The sequence below is a fragment of the Lucilia sericata genome, unplaced genomic scaffold (assembly GCF_015586225.1).
Source record: "Lucilia sericata isolate MDLA Ls3-8-SP2 unplaced genomic scaffold, ASM1558622v1 Contig000199F_arrow, whole genome shotgun sequence".
NCBI lineage: Eukaryota > Metazoa > Arthropoda > Insecta > Diptera > Calliphoridae > Lucilia > Lucilia sericata.
In genome coordinates, this window is record NW_023994227.1 from 394,113 (window position 1) to 419,595 (window position 25,483).

General features: G+C 32.0%; 2 protein-coding genes across 3 annotated transcripts; one reads left to right on the plus strand and one right to left on the minus strand.

The window, feature by feature from the left end:
* Window positions 1-3,177: 3,177 nt before the first annotated feature.
* Window positions 3,178-25,002, minus strand: LOC119601916 (ubiquitin carboxyl-terminal hydrolase puf). Of its 2 annotated transcripts, none has more exons than XM_037953163.1 (24): window positions 24,486-25,002; window positions 22,483-23,679; window positions 21,716-22,421; window positions 20,586-21,609; window positions 19,974-20,395; window positions 19,452-19,913; window positions 18,962-19,394; window positions 15,932-18,794; window positions 15,793-15,868; window positions 15,551-15,734; window positions 14,862-15,487; window positions 14,680-14,803; window positions 14,415-14,602; window positions 10,496-10,766; window positions 10,251-10,433; window positions 9,780-10,179; window positions 9,616-9,721; window positions 9,383-9,554; window positions 9,126-9,316; window positions 8,692-9,044; window positions 7,486-8,473; window positions 7,298-7,421; window positions 6,964-7,177; window positions 3,178-6,894 (listed from the first exon to the last, which is right to left on the minus strand). In XM_037953163.1, the coding sequence occupies exons 1-24, from the start codon at window positions 24,526-24,528 to the stop codon at window positions 5,783-5,785; spliced, it is 12,462 nt and encodes a 4,153-aa protein (XP_037809091.1). In that variant the 5' UTR covers window positions 24,529-25,002; the 3' UTR covers window positions 3,178-5,782. The 2 variants fall into 2 exon arrangements, with proteins under 2 accessions (XP_037809091.1, XP_037809090.1); XM_037953162.1 differs by having other exon boundaries at window positions 7,295-7,421.
* LOC119601917 lies at window positions 11,046-11,646 on the plus strand. Its single transcript, XM_037953164.1, has 2 exons — window positions 11,046-11,310; window positions 11,373-11,646. The coding sequence occupies exons 1-2, from the start codon at window positions 11,089-11,091 to the stop codon at window positions 11,544-11,546; spliced, it is 396 nt and encodes a 131-aa protein (XP_037809092.1). The 5' UTR covers window positions 11,046-11,088; the 3' UTR covers window positions 11,547-11,646.
* Window positions 25,003-25,483: the final 481 nt, after the last annotated feature.

Genomic DNA, 25,483 nt, shown 5'->3' on the forward strand with positions numbered 1-25,483 from the left:
CCTTAGTGTGTGAAAAAATGAAATGCGCAGGACAATAAATAAATATTCATTTTTCGATACCTTTAAAGGGAAAAGGATGTTAAACTTTAGGGTTTTATGTTGAATGTATAATCAACAGATGTTTGGAGTTCCATATGTTAAAATGATTCGTTTTTTGATTAGACTAAATAAATGGGGGGTTTTGTCAAATGTTTGAGTAAAATTTAAGCGAATACTGAAATGGTTGTGGATATGAATAGGAAAACCATTCATTTTATTAAGAATAAGGCCGTTATTGTAAGTTGTTGTTTTTGTGGCGGAGAGTCGAATCGAAATGCAGAATACCAAAGTTGCCAAACGGAGAAAATTTCGATTCGAATTGAAATGCTGAATAGGGATGAATGTTTAAATATCACAAATTAAATTTTCTTCAAAATGGATTGAAATAAGAACTCTTAAAGAGAGAAGGCAATCTTTTATCAGATAAAATTGCTTCTATCTTCGATGCATGTTGTGTTTTGAATTCCAGAAACAAAGTATTCTCTATAGTTGTTTGAATCCTAACTAACTAACTAACTAACTAACTAACTAACTAACTAACTAACTAACTAACTAACTAACTAACTAACTAACTAACTAACTAACTAACTAACTAACTAACTAACTAACTAACTAACTAACTAACTAACTAACTAACTAACTAACTAACTAACTAACTAACTAACTAACTAACTAACTAACTACTAACTAACTAACTAACTAACTAACTAACTAACTAACTAACTAACTAACTAACTAACTAACTAACTAACTAACTAACTAACTAACTAACTAACTAACTAACTAACTAACTAACTAACTAACTAACTAACTAACTAACTAACTAACTACTAACTAACTAACTAACTAACTAACTAACTAACTAACTAACTAACTAACTAACTAACTAACTAACTAACTAACTAACTAACTAACTAACTAACTAACTAACTAACTAACTAACTAACTAACTAACTAACTAACTAACTAACTAACTAACTAACTAACTAACTAACTAACTAACTAACTAACTAACTAACTAACTAACTAACTAACTAACTAACTAACTAACTAACTAACTCATGGACATTGTGACACTCTTTGAGAAATTTCATGACGAACCTGACAGAATTATTTCCAAAATATTTTCATTCTTCACTTGAGTACTTCAAGTTTTTGACAGTCAGCGGAGTATAAGAATTGAAATTCCTTATTATTTGATTGTTTTACTAAAAATTCAATTTTTCACTAAAAAATTCTAAATTCTAAAAAAATCAAATTTTCACTAAAATTACAATTTTCACTAAAACTGTAAATTTTTACTAAAAATGTAAATTTTCACTACAATACAAATTTTCAGTAAACAATTCAATAAAATTCAAATTTTCACTACAAATTCCAATTTTTACTAAAAACCCCCCCTGTTCCTTAAAAATTAAATTTTTCCACTAAAAATTAAATTTTTCCACTAAAAATTAAAATTTTTACAAAAAAAAAAAAAAATTAAAATTTTACAAAAAAATCAAATTTTCACTAATAATTCAAAATGTTCACTAAAAATTCAAAATTTTTACTAAAAATCTGGCCTCCAGTAAGTTGTTGGTTAGTGTTTTAGTCTGGTAAACCGGAGTTGGTAGGTTCTATTCGCACCTGAGGCACTGGTAAAGGAAAGCACAATAGTCTCTATAGAAGCCTAGGTGTATTTCTTCAGATTTGATATATATATACATCCTCCTTTAAATCTAACTACTAAAAATCTAAATTTTTTTCAAAAATGCCATAGCCATGGCATATACAAAGACGTTGATAGCCACAGGCGCTTGAAATTCTGGCTGCTCAGTCCGGATTCTCCTCATGTGTACATTAGTCTCCGCTGGACGTGGTGGATAAATTACTACTATCACCCTGATGTTGATACTATTTCTATACGACAATAAAATTTCAAAAAATTATAATAAATGACTTAATTGTGGTAATAAATAACGAAATAATCGTTTGATCATTTGGAAAATTAATAAATTTTAAAAAACCTACTTTCGATCAGAATTTAATCCAGAGACAGCATTTTTATTAAAACCAACTTGTTAATATATTTTGTTTTATATATGTATATTCAAAATTAATTTATTAAAAAATATAAATGTAAATAATGTGATAATTATGCATTCAATTTACTCTTATAAATATTTAAAAAAAAAAAGTAAATCATAATTTTAATAAAAAAAAGTATCTAAAAACTAATTTAAATGTTTTTATCTAAAAAAAACATGCTTTCATAAAAATGAACAAACCATGATAATTCTCTTAAAAATTATCATTTTCCTTTAGGTTACGTAATGAATATGTATTTAAATGAATTTTTTTTATAATTTATTTAAATAAAAATTAAAAAAAAACAAACAAACAAAAAACAATTAATTAAAAATGTTTTAAACAATAGCATCTTATTTTTCATCCTTTCTTACTTGTCAGTTTATAAACTGCTTAAATGTTTTCTGAAAGCATTTAAGTAGTAATATGATTTTTGTTTTATTTATTTTATTTTTTTCTTCTCACTTTAATAGAATTCGTTATAATTTCCGTATTAATTTTTAACTACAAAGAAAGTATTTCATGTTTATTGTTTGTTGCAAGAGATGTGTGTTATTTTTTTTTAATTATTTTTCTTTTTCAATTTTAATGTATGAAAATGGGTGCAGAGTTAAAGAGTAATAATTTATTTGTAATTGTAATGTAAATTTAGTTTCTTTTTTGTTTTTTTTTTTTATTACATTTAGAAAGTATTTTTTTTTTTTTTTTAGTTTTAGTTTAAGGAGAGGAGGAGTTTGTTTTTTAGCCTAATATTAAACATTTTTTAAAATATTTTCTTTATTTTGTTTTTTCTTTTTCATTTCATAATTTTTTAGTAGTTAATAATAATAATAATTAAGTTATTTATGTTGATTTTCTATTTCTTTACGCTTAAAAAATATTTATTTTTTTCAATTTATTTGTATGTAAGTATTTATTTTTCTGTTTTTGTTTTATATAAAATTCTTAATTTTATTTTTATTATTAATATATTATATGTATGTATGTAATATTTTGAATAATTTTTAAACATAAAGAAAAACACTATTTTCGTAGATTTTATTTTTTTTTTTTTTGCTTTTTCTTTTCACTTAATTTTTGAAAATTATATATAAATACATATATTTTCTTTTATTATTTTAACGTTCGCTTGTTTGTTAAAAAAAAAAACAACCTTGGGTTGTTTTATTATTCATTTTTATAAAAATGTTCTTTGTTTTGCGCAAATTCTATGTTTTTCTTTTTCTGAACTTCACTTTTTGTGTTGTTTAATTGTTGACCTTAGGCCAAACATTTTTTTTAAACTTAAACAAAAAATAATAAAAAAAATTAAAGAGTAAAATCTAGGGTTTAGTTAAATAGCTATAAATATAGTAAAAAAAATAGGAAAGTAAATAATAGAACTATTAACAATCATGGTTTTATATATATAGAGAGAGTTATTTGTTTACATTCAATAGCATAAACTTTGATTTAAGATGTTTACAAAGATTAATAATTATTTTTATAAAATATCTAATTAATAATGTTTTAATGTAGAATAATTTTAATTTAAGTTGGTTTCAATTCAATTTAGATAAGATTGCATTATGAATGATGCTTCGATATTGTATATAAAGCTTCAAAAGAATGTGTTATATCAAGCATATTACGAATCACGATAGGAAAATTTGATATGAATAAAGAATTTAATAAAAGCCATAATCCGGACATTCTTAATTAAAAACCTCACAACTATGACACAGGAAATTGCCATCTTTGACACACCTTAGAACTTGCTGCACAGAATACGTATCAATAAAACAGGTTTATTTATAAGCTTGTTACAGATTTAGTTGCTAAAATTGTCTATAAAGCTTTCGCTTGTTCAAAGTTTTCAGAAACATCGAAAAGTTTTCGCTCATTCGCAAAGTTTTCTATCGAAAATCTCTTTCATGTTTTTCAAAGTTTTCCATCGAAAATCTTCCTCTTGTTCAAAGTCTTCTATAGAAAAGCTTTCGCTGGTTAAAGTTTTCTAAAGAAAATCTTTCGCTTGTAAAAGTTTTCTACAGAAAATCGTTCTCTTGTCCCAAGTTTTCTATTGAAAAGTTTTCGCTTGTTCAATGAATTCTATAGAAAAGCTTTCGCTTATTCAATGAATTCTATAGAAAAGCTTTCGCTTATTCAAAGTTTTCTCTAGAAAAGTTCACTTGTTTCAAGTTTCCTATAGAAAGGCTTTACCTTGTTCAAAGTTTTTTTAGAAAATCTTTCGCTGTTTAAAGTTTTCTATAGAAAACTACCCCTTATTAAATTTTTATATAGAAAAGCTTTCGCTTGTTCAAGGTTTGTTATAGAAAATCTTTCACTTGCTTGAGTTTTCGAAAGAAAATTTTTTGTTAATTAAAGCTTTCTATCAAAGAGCTTTCCCTCGTTCAAAGTTTTCTATAGAAAAGCATTCGTTTGTTTTCTATAGAAAATCTCTCGATGGTAAAAGTTTTCAATAAAAAAACGTTCGTTTGTTCAAAGAATTCTAAAGAAAAGCTTTCCCTTGTTCACAGTTTTCTAAAGAAAATCTTTTATTTATTAAAGTTTTATATCGAAAAGCTTTTCGCTCGTTAAAGTTTTCATTATAAACGTTTGCTTTGCAGAATGTTTTTATAGAAAAGAAGCTATATTTTGCAGAGAACAGTTTTCTATAAAAATCTTTTTAATGTATCAGGATGGATAGGATAGACATGCAGATGCCTCAAGATTTGTTCGATTCGAAATTTAGCGGTTGCTTTAAGAGTTTTACAGCTTTTAATGCAAATTGAAATTTTTATTGAAATTTCGATTTCTCACTAAAAATAAATTTACTAAAAATTTGATTTTTAATAAGAAAACAACAATACCTTGGGCCCAGATCTAAGATTTTTTCTCTCTCTTGCTAAATTCTTTATAGTCTGATTTGACCAAAATTTCGAAAGAAGCAGAAAGTCAAATCTAAGTTGTAAGAAAGAAAAATATTAAACGGAATATTTTCTTATTTAAATTCTTTCATATTTCAATGGTAATTCTACAAAATTAAGTTCATAATTTTATAATATTTAAAAAGCAACTGCTTGGTTTTCCACACTTATTTAAAAAAACTGGTAGATGTGTAATGTCGCTTATGAAATTTCTGTTTAGCTCTTTATAATTGAGTAAGAAATATTTCTTTTTAGTTTTTTTTTTTATCACACTCAATTCAAATTCGTTTCATGTTTATTACAAGATTTAAACACTAAAGATCTAATCTAACTTTTGAAATAAAAAAAAAATTACAATAAAATTTAATTATCATTAAAAAAAAACATATTTTTTAAAAAGTCTTTAAAAAAAAATCATCTAAATAATCAAAGTTTATCAATGATTAAACACAATAAAATATCTTTTTTAATCGTGTTCTCTCTTTAAACCATTATGCATGTACAAAGAAGCTTAATAAAAAGAAGAGACCGCGTTTAAAGCTTAAAAAGAAAACTACAAATAAGATAAAATAAAATAGGAAAAAAAAAATAAACCCAAGATAGTAGTTAGGTAGTAGGGAGAAAATAGTTGAAATAATAATTAAATAAAAAGTAAAAACTTAAAACTAAGTGGATAATTATCATTATAAATAATTAAAGTGTGCTTAGCACTGCTAATCTAGCATTTTGCCAAAAAATAAAATATTTAACAAATCATTAAACGATAACTAAATTTGCGGCGTATTTGCAGCCGTGGACGTTGAGGCCGTAGTAGTAGCAGTAGAAGTAGTAGTAGTATTTGTAATAATATCATCACTATTGGCTTTTTGCGTTTCAGTGGCTGGGGAAACAACTTTTGCATTGGTTTTTTCATCAGCTGAAGCTGTTGCTGAATCTTTAATTGCCGAAGTGCTGGCTTCCACATCTGCAGCATTACAAACTTTTTCAGGCGATTCCTTTTTCTGTGAATCAAGCTGCTTCTGTTGATCGGGTGATGATGAACAATTTACATGAAAGGCACTGCCTTGTGAAGTGTTATTGCCACCACCTTCATCACTACTCTCTGGTACTGGCGTGGTATTTTGTTCCCTCTCCATGGTATCATCCATGTTGGGCTGGCTACTGTTTGTGGCATTTGGGGAATTATTTTCGTCTTTTTGCATTAGCAATAAAATGCTTTTAATATACGTTTCCATGGTCATTAAGAGTTTAATACGTTTATCTTGCTCATCCATCAAACGATCTTCGGCAGTTTTCTTATTTATATTTTTCGGTGTTGCACAGGTGGTGGTGGTCGTGGTTGCGTTAGCAGTGACGCCAGCAACTGCAGCTGCGGCCGCTGCAGATGTAGAGGGTGGTTCGTCTTCTTTATTTACATCCATTTTATCTTTAGCAGGTGATTTTATAGCCTCTGTTTTTGCAGTTTCATCATCCTTATTTTCTAACTTACCACTTTCCTTAACGATTTCTTTAGGCTCTTCTATTTTGTCTGTCGCATTTTTCATTTCTTCATCTTCCTGTGTGTTAATATTGGCTTTTTCTATCTCTGCTTCTGTTTTGTCTTCTTTCTGTTCTTGGGATTTTAAGTCGATTGCTTGGCTGGCAGTTTTTTCTTCGTTATCATTGTGTTGTTTACTGTTGTTGATATCTTTGTTGTCATCATTGTTCGTTGTGTCCATGGCTTCTGGGGAACTTTCTAAGCCGAGTTCCTGTTGTGGTTGTTTTGTAGCTGTTGTTGCAGCTGCTGCTGTCGGAGTAACGTCCTCTTTGGCTGCCGTATTATCAGACTTTTCTTTAGATTCGTTGTTGTCTAATTTAAGTTTTTTATTTTGATAAAGCTCTGTAAAAAAGAGAAAATTAAAATGCTGTAGAATTGGAGACATTTGCAAACAAATTTTAAAGTTCTTACCATTTTCAGCAATTTCTTGATAACGTGCACTCTTGTAGAGTAAAGCCTTTAGAGATCCTCTTAATTGTTTGCGCACTGAGGTGGGTATACCAGTGCCTTGAGCAATTACACGTATGGCAAATAAATCACCACATAATTCATCTAAATCTTCCTTCGAATGCATAGAATAACTTATGGAATACAACAAACGAGCAATCGGCAATTGTGATGAAATCTATTAAATAAAAAGAAGATTAATAACATTGTATTTATAGTTTTAAAAGAATGAAAATAAAAGAATAATAACTCAAAGAAAAATATATTAAAAAGGAACAAGAAATCGTTAGCTCACCACCTTAGGATAATAAATTTCCAAAAATGCTCTTATATATTGATCACTTAGGGAAACTCTACAGCCGCGTAATATTATATGAATATATTCAACTAAATATTGATTATTTATCAATAACTCAGCATACCTTGAAGAGAGAAAAAAATACAAATAAATTTCAGTTTCATTTAATCATTAAAAAAAATACATACTTATTGGTACTTTTATTATTATAAATGCCCACCCAAAACTTTGGGAATAAATTGAAATGCAAGGGAGCCGCTTCGATAGCTACCAAACATGATAACTTTACTAAGGTATCATTCAATTGATTGGTATTAACGGCCATGCGCATCATAACATCCAAAAAGTCATGATAGGGCCTATAGAAGGCATCAATTTGAGCATCGTATTCCAGATCCACGCCACGTTGAACTTCCAAAAACTCACTATGCGGTATACACATTTGTACCATCGGCCTGGGCGGTCTAGGCATATTTTTCGTTACCGTTGGCCAAGTGGTTTTACCACGTCGGGGAAAGTATGATCCCAGGGCACCTATGGCCGTGGGTGCATTAGCCACCGATAAATGACAATTGATAAGGATCGGCGCCAAAATGGTGGTTACATCTAAATTGGGATTACGTACTAGTTCTTTAAGTACCTCAAGCGAAAGTCTACATATTTCGGGTGGGTTGTAGGTGTTCAAAAAGGTGGCCAATCGTTTGACAGCATCTGGCAGTCCCTTAAGCAAAGATGTTTGCTGTTGATGTTGCCTCAAGAAATGTTGTTGCTGTAGCTGCTGCTGCATTTGTTGCAGCTGTATGTGTTGCATTTGCTGCTGCAGTTGTTTCTCTTTCTGTTGTTGTGCTGTCTGTTGTGGCGTTTGTGGAGATTGTTGTTGCTGTTGTTTTAATTGTTCCTGTTGCTTTTGTAATAGTTGCTGATGTTGCTGTTGCAATTGTTGTACCTGTTGTTCCAATTGTTGTTGCTGTTTCTTGTTAGTGGGACTATCTAGGCGTGTACTTAAACGTAAAGTACTCAATAGTAAAACCATTTCGCTAAGTAATTCCTGTAAATCACCCGAAACATGGCAGGCAGTGGCTTCATGATGCATGGAATGTAGTGTGTGCAAAGCTTCAAAACACATTTCAATGCCACCATTATAAATGACGAGTAGACGATCTTCATCGTTATCAACTAAAGGAAAAAGAAATTTAAATAAAAGTAAAGTAAGAAAAAAATGGAAATTGAAAAGTTTAACTACAGCAAAAACATAAAGACCAAAAGCAAAAGTGGGGAAGAGTTGATAAGATAAGGAACCATTCCCGCATCAATATTAAAAAATGCTTAAGCCATTTTTATAAAGGTTAATATTAACTCATCACAATTTCTATTTGTAATAACGACCCACTCACCCAATATTCTAAAAGCATTTATCAATGTACCCCAAGAGACTCTAGCATCCAGACCCGTTAAATAGGCCGACAATGTTGTACGACGGAATGTGGTGACTTCATGTTTTTCTTGATCACTGGCATCGGGATGGCGGGTAGCAAACAAAGTCATTAATTTAAATAATTCATCAACAGCGGCGGCATATTGTGTGGGATGTGGTGTGATATTCTTAAAGGCCCACTGAAGATTCTGGTGAGCAGCGAGTTGGCGTGTTAGACTACGACTCTGTTCGCAGCACAAACGTAATAAACCATAATAGGCGGGTAACATGGCACGATTATAAGCCACTATTTCCGAATCATCATGATCAGCCCTGTGGAAAGTGTTTTGTTTTTTAGAAGACAATTAAATATGAATTTTATATTTTAAAAGTTAATTAGCTTTGATAACCTACAATATATAATTAAATGCTATATTTCTTGTTATTTCTGGACAGTTGGCAACTATTAATGCATTCTCTGGACAATCAACAATGGTATGATGCCAAAATGCTAGTAAAGCATGTTTATTATGATGAGCCGGCACGCTAGGCTCTGATAGCCGAGGATGAAACAGATCCCATAATGCACGCATATAAGGTCCCATCTAATATTATAAGTTTTTCACATTTATTATAGTTTTATAATTGAGATTTCTGAACAAATAACTTACCATAACTTTTTCAGTCTTAGAAACCATGCAATAGCCTAAAAGGCTAAAATATGATGTTAGTTTTGTGGTGCCATGAACACCAATATCGGCATAGGCTCTTGCCGCACGTAGCAAACGCAATAAAAGATTAATAATAGTATGTAAGATAATTTGAGCATCATTACTAAGTTCACTGGAAATTTTAAAAGAAATTCAAATTCAGTTTATTTATAAATAAAAGGCATTGAACTTACCGAAATACATAAGATGAAATGGAGGATAATTTATGCAAAGAATGTGTACGGAAATTGGCTCTAAAAGGTTGTGAGGGTACCAGAGATACCAATAAATAAGCGGCAGCTATAAATTACATTTATTAATATTAATAACAACAAAGAAAAAGTTATTTTAAACACACCATTACGAACTCTAGAGTTGTGATGAGCTAATAAATATTGCTCTACCCAAGTATCAGCCGATTGCAAGATCCAAGCATGAGCTATTTTATTTTTGGGAGCCTGAAAAGCCAACCAATCTAAAGCTGACTGAGGACAATATTCCGCTGCATCCCAGACACGTTGCAAAACTAATTGTGAGAAACACGGTAAGCCCGAAGGACCACCTTGAGTTTCGGTCAATAACGTCAACAGCTTAAAGAATGGACCACATAATTCTGTATGTTTGGTAACGGAAGCGAATAACATGGTTATAATTTGATTAGCTAAACGTTCATCCCAACGACAGAGAGCATGTATCAGGTGTTTAGTTTGATGAGGATTAATATTATCCTTGATTTGTTGATAGAGGAAAGGAAAACCCTGGAATAAAAATATTAAAAAATCAAAAAATTACAGTTCTTAAGGGAAGATTTATAATTTGTAAATAATACCTTTCCGCCCGCTATAGCATTATAATCCTTGGTGGATAATTTCAATCTTAAATCTTGTCCCCTTGATCTTTCCACTAAACTCGCAACCAAAGCAATCATTTTATCTAAAGAGGCAGGTCTAGTTTTATCTACCGATAAAGCTTCATCCGAAGAATTATCATCATTATCAGAACCCACTTCCAGCTGTTGAAGAAAAAAAAAAGTTAAATAGTTTTGTATTGTCATAAGAAATATTTCTCTCTTACATTATCATGGGTCTTATTGCCCAAATAAAAATCGGCCACACTTTTAATAACTCCAATGCGCAGCAAAAACACCGTTTCCTCATCACCCATGCGTGAGAATTCAAACAGTAAACCGAAAAATTCTGATAAATGCCTCAAATGAGCCTTAGCACCATGTTCCATAAGTAATATTAGGGAACTTATAAAACGAGTAACACAAGAGGCATTACCAATAATCTCTTTACCATCGTTATCGTTTTCAGTTTTCAAGTACAAGTGCGAATGTGATGAACTGTAAAAGAAAAAAAGGAATAAATAAATAAAAAATCCTTTGGATTTATAATTGGTTTTTGGAAGCAGAAACTAAAACATTTAAGGTTAAATTATAGAATTTTCATTTCCATACAAAGAAACCTTTATTACAGTTATTTAAAACGATCTAAGAATATATTGTTTACATTTTAAAATACTATTATATTTAAACAATTGTTTTCTTATCCACAAAAAAAAAACAGAAATAATCAAATACTTTAGCTAAGAAAATCTTTGTCATAAAATCTAACATAGAACAGTATTAAACTATCTGCTAAAGAGTAAAGTATTAAAATTCCAAAATGAAAATTTTCTTACTTATCGTGTTACTAACAATATTTACTGCAAAAACTATAAGTTCTCCAATCTTTATAAATAAAAACTCTAATAATGATAATGATGTTGCAGAGCTTTTTAATAATTGGCAAAGCCAAGAGCAGGCCACATCCTTTTGCAATGGTATAACAACTTTTATAAGTAACAGTTCAAAGGAATTTATAAAACTATTGGAAAATATGACAAATGTAAGTGTTATTTAGCTTAAAAATCTGAACAATATTTAAAAATTTTCTTTTATAAATTTCAGAGTTTTAATAATATGTTGGGCTTGAATAGTTTGATACCGGAAAGTGATAATAAGAAAACTAGTGCTGCTCCTCCAAAAACAACTAAATCTACTACAAGTGCTGCCGCTGCTACTACTACTTTAAAACCAACTGTGGATATTGTTGATAATAGTGAAAAACCCTCGTTTGATTGAATTTTGCATTAGTATAATTTAAAACTTATTCGCCCTCTTGAGTAAACTCTTTAAGCTCAAATTGTTTATTAGTTTAAATAAAATATAATTGAAAATATTATTAATGGCTTTTTTAATACTTATAGAGACTTGTAATCGAATCATATATTTTCTATTTGGTGTAGCAACTGTATTAGTACTAAATAAGATATCACTTTATGTTTTCCAGATATTGTGTCATAAAGATTAAAAAAAGTTTGTGGCAAAATTTTGTATATTACAACAGCGCGAATAAGAAAGAAGATATGACGGAGGTTAAACCTTTAATTTAAAGTCGACAAATTTGACTTTTAGGCGATACATCAAATTTTATAAGTAGAGATGTTTGCGTCGTTTTAACTTCACAAAAATTACCAAAAAGCGCAGCTCAATCCTTTAGAAAAGACTACTTTGGTCTCTGATTTAAATTTTTTGGCCTGTAATATTAGTGATAGAATAAGCTTTCGTTTCGAAAGCACTGTTTAATATCGAAATTAATCCAAAAATTTACTAGAATTCCATCAACTAAAAAAGAAAAATTACGATCAATAAATTTTACTCCGTTACGTATGCGGTAATTCAGCACCTAATCTTATAGCATTTTTCTAACGAAAAATTGAAATTTACATTTTTATGGAAAGTTGGAATTTTAAGTGAAAATCTGATACATATTTAGTGTAAATTGAATTTTTGTAAAAAATCGAATTTTTATTATAGAAATGTGAAAAATTTGTTTACTAAAAAAATGAATTTTTAGTGAAAATTTAAATTTTTTGTGAAAATTTGAATTTTTAGTGAAAATTCAAATTTTTAGTGAAAATTCAAATTTTTATTGCAAATTTGAAATTTTAGTGAAAATTTGAATTTTTAGTGAAAATTTGTATTTTTAGTGAAAATTTGCATATTTAGTGAAAATTTGTATTTTTAGCGAACATTTGAATTTTTAGTAATAGTATAAATTTTTAGTGAAAATTAGAATTTTTAGTGAAAATTAAAATTTGTAGTGAAAATTATAATTTGTGGTGAAAATTTTAAATCTTTTTTAAATTTTTAATAAAAAATTTAATTTTTAATAAAAAAAATTATGTTTTTGAAAAAATTAAAATTTTCAATGAAAATTTGAATTTTTATTGAAAATTTGAATCTGAAATTTTGATTTTATATGGAAGATTTAAAATTGTTTTAGTGAAAAGAATTTTAGTGGAACCTAAAGCTAGTGAAAAATGTTTAATAAAAATATTTCTGTGGCAAAAATGAAAAAGTACATATCCCAAGTTATAGTATATGCACAATTGAGACGAACGACGAATTTTTCGGAACGAATATTCGTCGTCAGAAATAGAACACACTTGGGTATATGAAAATGTACACAATCATTGCGTATGACGAAATTCGTCGTACGTAACGAACTATGCGATAGGTTTATTTCTATTTCTTACGCAGACGAACGACGAATTAATTGGGGAAAATTGTTTTAAAACCAATTCCGGTAGCCCGAATTTGCTGAAATTTGGCGGTTGTGAGTACAGCTAATGACAAAACAATATAATGTTCGAATATCCGAAATTATATTCGAAAATTCGAAGTTATGTTCGAAAAATTTTTTATGCTCTTAAAATAATCTCTGGGTCATAAAAACTAAAAATAAAATTTTCGAAAATTCGAACTTAAGTTCGAAAAAATTTTAAAGCCATTAAAACTAGTTCTCGTGGCCCGAATTGTCTGAAATTTGGCAGTCTGGAGTACACTTGATGACACTACAATGCTATGTTGGAATATTTAAAATAAAGTTCGAAAATTCGAAGTAATGTTCGAAAAAATTTTGAAGCTGTTAAAATAATCTCAAAATTGGGTGTATTCACAAAAATATAATTTTAGTTCTTTTCGAGGCCAATTTCTTACATTATCTAATTTCGAAATAATGTTCGAATAAATTTTAAAGCTGTTAAAATTATCTCAAAATCGTGGAGATTCACAAAAATAAAATTTTTGTTCCATTTTCTTACTTTTTCCAATTCCGAACAAACAAATTTTGAAACGAATTCGCAGTACGAATAATTTGATTGTGTTCCATTCGACGAATTTACGCATCGAATTTTTGTCGACTAGTTCGTCGTGCTATACGAAATTCGTCGTTCGTCCCAATTGTGTGTATACCATTATGCAAAAATCATGTTTTCAGATTATTGAAATCTCCATACTCAACTCTATATTGTGTAAATTTTTCGTAACTTATGTACTTTTGCCTTTTCACCACAGATTTGATCTGAGAAATCTAAATTTAAATAAAAAATTAAATTTTTAGTGTTAAAATGGGTTATTAGAAGAAAATCTCAGGGAAAAAATAAAATATTTCCAGTGAAAAACGTTTTTGTAAATCTGTTTCTATTTCAACGCTGTTATTTATGGACAAATTTCGAGATTTTTTTGACATAATTCCATAAATCACTTTTTTCGAACTTTTCAACTTGTGCATTAATAATTCCAATATATTCATTTAGGTTTAAGGGGACGACTTCAAAATTATTATTGCAACAAGCAAAACGATTTATTCTATATTGATTTACTCTACATTTTTAATATAAACGTGTGTATTTCTAAATAACAACCTGAAGTTAAATAGTATTTTAAGTATTATCCAATACGAACAATATAAACAATTTAACCCTGAAGTATATGAATGAAATACAATCATAATATTCATTGTTTAATAATTGGAACATAGTATGTACGCAAATATGTCTAATTAATTATTTACACAACTGTGAAAATAAAGACATTTTTAAATCAAGCCTCAAGGTCATAAACAAGTAAAAATAAGAAAAAAAAAACAAGATTATGAACACTCACCGTAGTCTCTGTATAACATGTATAACTAAACGTTGAAACATTTGACGAACCATTTGATTGGGACATTGTATTAAAACTTGGACCGGCCACCAAGGTTCAATAGACATATGGGTGAGAAACCATTCACAAGCCTCTTGGCTGGCATTAAATTGTTTCGTTAACAATTCCACCCAAGGAACCATAGTAGGCTAAAAAAGAGAGATATAAAAAATGGAAATAAATTCCCTGGTTCAATTTACTCCAAATTTTTTTGCTGCAAACATACCTTTTCTTTGGCATGTATAAAAGTTTCTATGAAAAATGAAACCGATAATTTGGCTGCCATACAAGTAACATCCTGTTGTGCGATTAAAGTTTGTGGTATATGACCACAAATTTGCCACATAAAACTGAATGATAGAATAGAAATATATTAACGGAACATTTTAAAAAACTGATAATACATACTTAAAGTAGGTATGTTCGAATATGTTGCGATCTTGTAAAAATTGCCTATTATCCTGCCATATCCAATCCTCCAATTCTTTACTCAATTGTGGTCTCCAGGGATTTTCAGTTTGTTTAGCTGTTGTTGTTAAGGATGTGGGTGACGATCCTGTTGATGTTGAGGGCGTTTCTGTTTCGGTTTCCTTTTTATTATTTGACTTAACGTCTTCTTTTACAATAACTTTTTCTTTGTCAACTTCTTCCTCCTTTTTCTTATCTTCGTCCATTTTTTCTTCACTTTCAGTTTCTTTTTCATTTATTTTATTTTTATCACAATTGGCTGTATTTGTTTTATTTGCATTATTTTCTTCTTCGTCTACTTCCATTTTCGAATTAAGTTCACTATTCGTTTCCTTTTTGTCATGCTTCTCATCCAAAGCCTCATTGACTTTAACATTACTTTGCTGTTCTTCTGCTACAGCTGGTTTTGTCAAACTTGTATTAGCCGTAGGAGAGGCTAGAAGATGAGCATGTTTTTCCTTCAAATGTTCTGGCAAACGTCGTTCATAAAATAGCATATAAGCCGAATTAGTTTTCTCAAAACTAAAGTCCAAATATTTTTCTGTCACCGAATCATAAGTTTTACTCTAAAATTGATATTTTAATATTAAGAAAAAAAAATTATAATTTAAAACTCATTTCAAATTTACCGTCATTTCTCCACCAAAACATTCGGCCGCTATTTGTGAAGGATCGAATGGTTTTACCTCAGCATCGTTGAATAAAAACCAACGATCATGTTGCATGGCCGATTTGTTACGTTCTTTTATAAAACTATAATAATGGCCACCATCTGCCGTGCCCGTGTGTACCGTCACACCCACCAATTCATATCTGCAATAGTATATTTAAGTATATCTTTTAATTCTTTAATTAGTTATAAAAAACTTACTCTAAACATTCTTCTAAATCATCTTCCAAATCGTCACCATTCTTATCACGTTCCATTCTACGTTTCTCACGATCCTCTGGAAATTTATACAAAACATTTAACAATAATTTTAGATGAAAATTTATGGCATAAAACCCACCTTTATATTGATGTGGCATCAGAGTTTTCTCCACATAATCAGACATATTTAAACGCATTGGGAATGAAAAGTGTGTGTTTACTTTCTCCTTGAGCATAGTTACCATATTAAAGGTATAACGCATGGTATTGAAACATAAAATTTGCGGCAACTTTTTGAAACAAGCACGCTTTTCAGCTCTAACCTTTTTGCCACATTGTGAGCAAGTGTACATATTATCACCCTCCAAAGTATCCTTAACGGTCACCTCATCTAAAGATTCTTGTAAATTACGCATATCAGCCACTTGACAGCGAACAGTATAGAATTCTTCTGCAGTGCGCGAAACATGATCACAATCCAGCGAGACCACATTGTTGCTTAGAGTACCACAGAATAAGCGTTTAACCAAATCTTTAAGATCCGGTGTCATTTCTTCTAGTTTCGATACGAGATCTATGAAAAATTCAGCCATATCTTTTTGTTCGCCCGTATTCAAAGGCTGATGATCCATTTGATAGACTCGACAGAAAGAACGAGGATTATAGGCTTTACGTTCGGATTCCAAAAGATAGGCAAACATGCGTTGCAATTCCAATAGAGTGGGAGCATGTTTTTGAGCTTTATTCGGTGGTATACGTAAGACAGCTGCTCTAGCTTGGGGCATCATATAAAGATGTTGTATGCAAGAGGCCATATAGCAGGTGGCACCCAAATTCGTTAGTCCCACATAACCGCATTCCGAACGACCCTCATCGCGTGGCCAATAATCCCAGGGATAAGGAGGTTTAGGTCCAGGGGTATGTTGAGCCAAAAGTTTGCTGTGCAAAAATATATAATTCTTGGGACAATTTTTGCACAATTCCACTAGCAAATCATAAGCAGCAGCTCTGGATGTGGCTGATTTGCATTTGGGTTTTTGTCGATTATGAGGCGAAGGCATATCGAATAAGAACTCAAATATTTGTTCTATAAACTGTAAAACCTTGGAGCTAAATTTAAATGTGGGATCATACTTAACTAAGTTCGACATGAGATTTATTAAACCAACTAAACCATCATCTTGCATGCCATAGCGTGTCTCATAAAAGTCTCTGGTTAATATACTTTGGGCCACAGACTGACAAAGTTTTTCTATATCAATGGCCTCTTCATTAAATGAAGATGATTCCAATGAAGATTTTACCATTTCTGGTGATAAAGTATCCACTAGTCTAGCTAAAAGCCAGAAATAATCACGACAAGCTGGTCCATAGGGTTCCTTACCATCATCACTTAGCATGTAGGGATTATGATGACTATATGAAGTCATTTTCTCAGCCACAGATAAGAAAGAAATCAGCTTTCTTAATAAAGGAGCCAACAACAGTTGATATGATTGTGAGTTACCCAAACAGATGCGATATAAACCAGCACATATTTCACGTCTTACAGCGGGTTCTGGATCCTCTAAGATGAATTTCTGCACCCAGTTACAATATTCCGGATGAGCCCATAAAGAGCAACGGGCATCGGAAGAGGCATGTACAAAACTAACCATTATATTCATGGCAAATTGCACAACTTGGGCTCTTCCCCAAAATCCTGTCCTCAAGTGATGATATTGATAAGCGGAAGTGGTGGCCAAATAATTCGAATAGGCTTCATCATTTAATATAGCCGATAAACGTTTCAAGCAGGGATCTACCGACATCATTTCCAGCATAAAATCTTTAGGTTTTGATATGGACACTAGCATATCCTCATGAAAATCTTCTTCGAAACCCAAAAGCCAAATTATGCGCAATAGACTGGCCAAACAATCATGACGCCATTCGTTTAGCAACTCTTTGGGATAAGAACTCTGTTGTAACTGACCGGATATGAAGATATCATAGAGATGTTTGAGGCCACCACATTTAATGAAAGTTTCACTCCATTTAGTATCGAATATAGAAGTGTTAAACAATTCCATTTGTGTAACCGATGAGTGCGTTGATGATACATTGCTGCATTCAGACTTTTTATGTTTTTTACCCGCCTTAACGGGATTGTTTTCTTTGTCATTAGTACCCACAGACATGTTATCACTGTGAGGATGATCACTTTCTGAGGTATTTACCGTAGCCATAGAGGAATTTAATTCTTTTTGATTTATAGAATCAAAGGATTCTTTTTCCTTATGATGCTCACTAACACTATTAGCTGATTTTTTGGAATCATCTTTACAAGATGAGTCTACACTCATGCGCCTTCTACTGCCACTACAAGCGGTACTGCTGCCACAACCTCCGCCACCACTGCCACTACCAGAACCAGAGCCACTACCTCCCCCACTTCCACTACCACCACTTTTCTTATTTTTGCCTGCAGGTGTTACTCTGCTATGTTGTTGATCCATGGCGATAACATTACCATTAGCTCCACTACAGCAGGGTGTTCCACGCTGCTGGAAAACACTATTCAATGCTAAGCTCTCGACTATGTGCAAAGAATACATGAATTTCTGTAAATTTGTAGGATCCAACAATTCACATAGTTTCTGTTTAATCTCTTTACGTTTGTTAATTTTGGCATCTTCCGTCTCCAGCTGTTCACTTATAGTCAAGTCATTAGTTAAACATTTGAATGCATCCAAAATCATGGGATTTGTTGGAAGTATGGCTAAAATATCCCAAACTCTACGAGACAGCAATTGAGCCTTGGTATGTAGTTGCAAATTATTGGGTTGTGGTTTCATATCGCCCAAAGTTTGCATGAGGCAAAATAGTTTCTCAAAATACTTTGGTTGTAGCAATAATACTGTGGGTAAACATTCCTTAGGCGGTGGCGGTTGCATTGAGGGATGATCAACATTAGTTTCTTTGCGGCGGGCACCACGACCACCCAGGGAAACGTAAACGATCTTTAAAGGAAATGAATAATTATAGTTTTCAAAAATTTAAATATAAAATTTAAAAAATTTAAAAAAATATTAATTTAACTTAAATATATTTGATTCCAAATTCGTTTACAACCTCTGTATCTTACTATTAAAAAAACAAAAAAGATTTTAAAAATGTTTTTAAATACCTGATTATCTTTAAAACCAGCATCACCCAAACTTCTTTCATCATATTCCGAAGTCAATTCTTGTCCTTGTGTTATAATGCGCAAAGGACCTTCACTTAATAGAAGGCCTAAAACTGGAGCTGATACTCCCGAATTTGAAGTACCCTGTAAATTTTCCCACCATTTCGAAATTTCGGCTTTTAAATCTGCTATTAAATCACATGCATGCATGTGTAATATGGATTTTTCCGACAGACCAGCTGGTTGCAAAATAATACGTATGGCAGGACCAGAACCTTCATTCTTTAAATTACTATGAGAGCCAATGCCTTGACCTTCGATGGCCCAACGTCTCAAATGAAAAGCATAACGACGGCGAAAAGTTTCCAAATGGGTATTTAGGAGCATTAAACCACGCTGGACACACATTAAAGCATTGTCATCCTCATTATTGCTAAAAGTATAAACAAATTACAAATTGTTATTTAATATATTCCATAAAAATCATTACCATTCCAGAGCATTTGCTGCCTGCACCAGATTCTCCATGCACTGTGAAACAAACTCTTTTTCCAAACGTAATTGTTGACCCATATAATACATATTTATGTATTGTATGGCGGCCAGTGATACTTCAGTGTTGTGGGCTCTCAAAGCTATTTTCCATAAATGAAACATGCCCACTATATTGGACGAATTTGTGGATATAGAATCTGTTTGTTTTTCATAATGAGCTATAGCCATGCGTGCCAAACTGCAAAGCTGCTGAAAAAGACCCAAACCAACCATAGTAAATTCTTCGGGACGTAATTCGGGCAATTTTTTCAAATATAAATGTTGTAAGGCTTCCAAGCCCAAAGCATGTTGTTCGCCACCTTTGGCTTGTGATTGCAGCCAAGAGAAATAACAATCGGCACATTCAGGATCATGGGCCAACCATTCCCACAAGGCATCAACCTGTTCTAAGCTTAAACTGAAATCATAAACTCATATTATAAAAGATGTAAGAAAAGTGAACAATTTGTCCACCAACCGAAAATTCTTGGGCGAACCCATTGATGAAAAAATGGAAGACAAAAACTGCAAACGCACCGATACTTGTATCTTGTGGGAATACAAGGACAAATCGGTTTGTTGATGTTCATTTCCTTTACCCGCCAGAATTTCCATATGACGTTTGGCATAATATTTTATGTTGTTAAAGAAATGATACATCATGCGGTGTTGACGCTCAGCCCACATGGTAACTTGATGTGTATCAGATGGTCGAAATTGTTGAAAAGATGCAAATAGTTTTGGTAATAAACGCAATGATACGATAACACTTCTATTATTTGCCAAATTTTGTAAACATCCTTCAATGAATTTCGTACGCAACTGACGATCATTACTGAAACATAAAAGTGTGGCTAAAGCTTTTTCTGCCTCCAATGCAAGAGATTCGCCAAGTTGGGTCTGAAAAGGAGATATTTTTATACAATCGAAACGAAAAGCGTTTTTCAATGGTCAAAATAAATGTTTCTAATAACAAACTTAAAATTTCAGAATTTAACATCTTAAAAAGCTTATATATTTAATGTTTTCAGCGCCTATGCATGAACAACTTTTCAAAAAAGTTACATTAGATCAATTCCATTGTACTTACAATTTTATCATCCTGTAACAAATCCCATAATAGTGTATTTCCCGGTTGACAGACGTCGTTAATTTTAAATGTCGGTTGTTGTGGCGAAGTTGATTGAACATTTTTATTACTCTCCTTCATAGCAACTCCACTAATGTCAATCATTCCAGCTGCAATGGCTTTTGCGGCCAAAGCATTTGCACGTTCTTGAAAATCCATCATTTGTTGCTTAACTTTAGCCTCTACAAGACGTCCTCCATAATCAACAAGGGTTTGTTGGGCATTATCAGTAGCTACAGCAGCAGCGGCCAATGCAGCAGCAGCTGCTGCAACATTAGCTTCAGTTTTTTGCATAGACATGGCCGTATGAGCAGCAGCCATGGCTGCAGCAGCAGCTGCAAATGCTGGAGGCATTGTATTTTGGGTAACACGTTGATTAACCATTGAACCGACTTCTTGAGGATGATTGAGATTAACAATCATTTCGGGAGTATATTCGACAAGCTGGTTATTGATACAGACATACGAAGAAATGGCTGGAGCCGGTTTGCCGCGCTGACTATGCGCATTAACCAATTGAGCAATTTCATCCTCACAAATATCCTCCACTTCGAAACCATCTAAATTCTCCGATTTATTACTAAGGGGCGATGAATAGCTACCCTCATTTTCAGCACCGCTTAAAAGTTCACTAATATGAGTTTCAGCTATAGCTCTAATATAGGGCCCCTCACCCTGTAGGTGTTTTAGTACGGCACTCGGTACTTGACCCGGATCACTACATTCGTCACTATCATTTAGCAGTTCACATTCACCGTCACCATCATCGGCATCATCAGCATCATCACTTGTTGCATCATCTTCACCTCCATCGCAAATGGCTTCAACAATTTCGTATGCTAAACGTGTCAAGGGTAGATTGTTGTTATTCTTACGTCGCTTACGGGATTTCTTACGATGCATTTGTATGTTACCGGCTCCTTTCTGTAAATCATCCTCACTGCTTGAATTGTCGATTATATTTACAATGCGATGATTTTTCATTCTGTGAAGAAAGAACAAGGAAGAGGAAACATTAAATTAGCAGTTAATTTGAATACTTTGTTTCTTCGCAAAAATTCTACAACTACAACAAATTTTCCACTACTTACTTCATATCAACTTTTGAATTAATCATATTTAATTCTTCTTCCGATATTTGTTTGACCTTCTCTTCTGTGGGATCACATACATGACGCCTGCGTCTCGCCTGTTTGCATGGTGTTACCCCAGTATCCGAAGAACAAACATTTTCAATATCTATGGGACTTTTGCGGGCACTCGCTAAACTGCTATCATCACCATTACCCTCATCGGAATTACTGCCATCCATGCTGCCACTATCCGAACTAGTTGCAGCCATGATTTCATTTTCCAAACTCATTTGTGAGCGTGTTTTATCGCGTGACCATATAAGTTTGGTTAAAGCCGAAGCAATATAAATACTCTGTTCAGTATGTTCTTTGGGATCCATACGACACAAGAGCGTATACAAGTACATGGCCGGTTTGGGTGCCAAGTTCTTAACCAATGATGGTAAGATGTCAAAAATAGTTTTCGAGCAATGTTTTAGCTGTTGCGTAGCCTGCCAAATAAGTTTAATATGTTCCTCGGTAATTTGGTTTTCAACCGCTAGAAAATTTAAAACAACATGAGCTTGTTTCAAAACTTCGACATGGAGATTGGGACCAAACAAGTGTTGTATTATTTGATTTTCTGTCAACCAATCGCCGATTTTATTGGCCACAACTTCAACTTCTCCCACCACTGATTCGATTTCGCCAAATATATTAATATGAGCATTAATTTGGGTAATGCCTAAAAATAAACATATAAATGTTAAGAAACAATTGTTAAACTCAAATTTACTTAGACTTACCAGCCAATCTCATTGTTAGTGTAGTTGATGTAAAATATTTAAATGCCAAAGCTAAGCCTTCCACATCAAAGCTTACCGAGGCATCTAAGGGGTCACGTACAGCAGACCAAACAAAATCAGCCATAGCCCTTGTGGCAGCTGTTCTTAGATTTTGATCGGATAATTTACACATGTATTGTAAGATTTTACTACGTAATGGTACAAATAATTGTACAATACAGCCGTAATGTAACCATAATTTTATATTCGAGACAGTTGCGGTTATAGCGTGAGCTGTGGTCACTGGTAAATCGGCCTGATCGAAACACAACATCATGGCAGCAAAACCATTCGAATTACAAAACAAACTTGTGTTTCTCAGCAAATATACTGGTATTTCATTGTCATGAAGATCACAAAATATGGACAAATGTTGTACTTCCTCGGTAGAAATATCATCCAAGCGTGCATGAGTACCATGTTTATAGGCTATGTACAGTGGAAAGTTAAGTAAAAATACTTTGGATACGAGTAATAAAAGTTTTTCCACTTCTGGCAGTATCCAAGGTTCTTCGGTATGTTGTGATGTTGATGATGAGGACGACGACGATGCGGCTGATGATGTTGTTGTTGTCGCCGTCAAGGATGAAGATGCTGTCGATGCTGCACAGGAACTTTGTGAACTCTGTACCGAAGAAGTTGCACACGATGGTGAGGCCGTTAGTGATATTGAATTGCTGTTATTATTTGGATTATCATCACCCGGCGATGATAAACCACTACTACTGGCTTTATCAGTAGTTTTTTGTGTTATTTCATCTTTTGTTTTAATTTTATCTAAATCCGTTTCCTTGGTTTCTATGTTATTGTTTTCTTTTTCTTTGGAGCCTGCAGAAGCAGTTGATGCTGTTCCAGCTCCTGATTCTTCGGATTTATCTGTTTGTTTTTCTGTTTGCTGAGCTTGGGCCACAGCTTGTGCGGCACTAGCTGTTATTTTCTTATAATCCTCTATAAGTCTTTTTATGTGTTTCAAATGATGAACCGCCAAATAGATCATTGATTGTATGACTAAATTAAAGCGCTCAAAATTCTTGACATCTCGATATAAACACATACATTGCCTTTGAGGCCAGGCTTGTATGTAACCAAATGCTGTTTCAATTTCACTTTTATAAAGAATCGCATGTTTGGCATCCTGGTTGATAATGCGGGCCTCATCTGAAAAAGAAGAAAATTAAATTATCAAAGATGGAGGTAACACAACATATGTAGTTGGCCAGAAATAGAAAATCTAAAAGATTTCATCTTTTTAAACTGTGTTCTCTATAAATTTCTTATGATATGAAAATTGTTTGGAGGGTTATGCAAAGCTGTTCAGGTACATTTTATTTAGAAGTTATAGAGTAAAGCTAGTTAGATGTTTTCATTTAGATCGAGTCGTCATTCTTCAAGTCCCAAATCACTGTTTGGAAAATATCTACAATCTCTCTTACACAAATCATCAGAAGATCAACTTCTAGGTAAGTAAATCATTCTAGTTACATCAGTAGAATCCTTCTACCGATGTAAATTTTACTCTATCCGAGTTTCTAACCAAAGGATCCTGCAGACATCTCTCTTCCCGAAACTTCACATTATGTCGTTTATATATATGTAAAACAATCAAAATGCTTAATTTTATCACAATTAGTCCATTATTGGACTGTTGAGCTCAACATGTACATTTTTAAAAATTTTAACAAAAAAAAATCTTAAAATTTTTAAATTTAATAAATCTGATAAAAATCTTTAATATCACCGGCGTTTTTTTTTGTAAAATAATTACGAAGCAAACAACAAAAAATCTAAACCCCTCTCTTTTTTCTACTATACCGCCCACTTAACAACACAAAGCCAGTGATTGTACACACACTTTATTTTTGCAGCTAGTAGAGTTCATCATCCAACAAACAACCATTCATGCAACCAACCAACAAACTATCATTTAGATAGCCAGTTCTTTTTTTTTTTGTTTTGCAACTTACACGACTCCAATAATTGTTGAAAATCTGAACAAATATCACACATGTTTCTCGTTTTTGTTAATAGTTTTTCTTTTTGTTTCTTTGCAAAAATCCTTTTGCTAAACAGCTGCTTTTGCCCTTTAGTTGTTTGCCAGTTTAGTGCTCCGTTTTGTTGGGTTTTTCTTCTTCTATTGGAGCCTTTTTGGCGTTTCTTCTTTTACTGCTGGTCTGCTCGTCTTCTTTTCTACTTCGCTGCTGCTGTCGTTGTCTATGTCGTCTCGCTGTCTTCTATACTTCTTCGTCGTCGTCGTCTTCTTCGCTAACTGCATAGAGGATTTTTTCTCCTTTTCCATTCGAATTTTTAGAGGTTTTCGGGGAAAAAACCTTTTTAGATTTTTATAAATTCAGCATCCATGTGCTTGATATTTCTTGTTTCATATAAATTTATTAAAATTCATTCACTATTTTTCTACATGTATATAGTTTTGCAAAAATTTTATTCTCTCACAGATTTTTTCTTCTAACAAACAGTGCAATAGTGTTGTGAAAGTATTTAGTACTTGGATTATTGAATACTAATTATCGAATGTTTGTTTCTTCTTCTTTAATGATTACTCATTACCCAAATACTTTCACTGTTGCATTTTTATACAATAGAATGAAAGAAAGAAAGAATGCAAAAAGTCGACCGTTACTAATTGAATTCAAGATTGTCCAACTTTTTGACACGGTTAAAAGTGACATGCAAAGTTAACGTAGTTGTTGACTTAAATTATCATCACTTTTATTTATTTATTTATTCAAACAAAGTAATATAAAAGCTTTAATAGGCCAATTAAACTATATTACAGAGGCAAATCCTAAATAGCATACATTTTTTAACAAAATTAGACAAACAAGTATAAAATTTCAATTTTTTATCGATTCCTTCAATAAACTTATGAAGTTTTTAAATTCAAAATATTGCATTTTTACTATGGATAAATTAAATTTTTTCTAAGCATTTTAAAACGGTACCA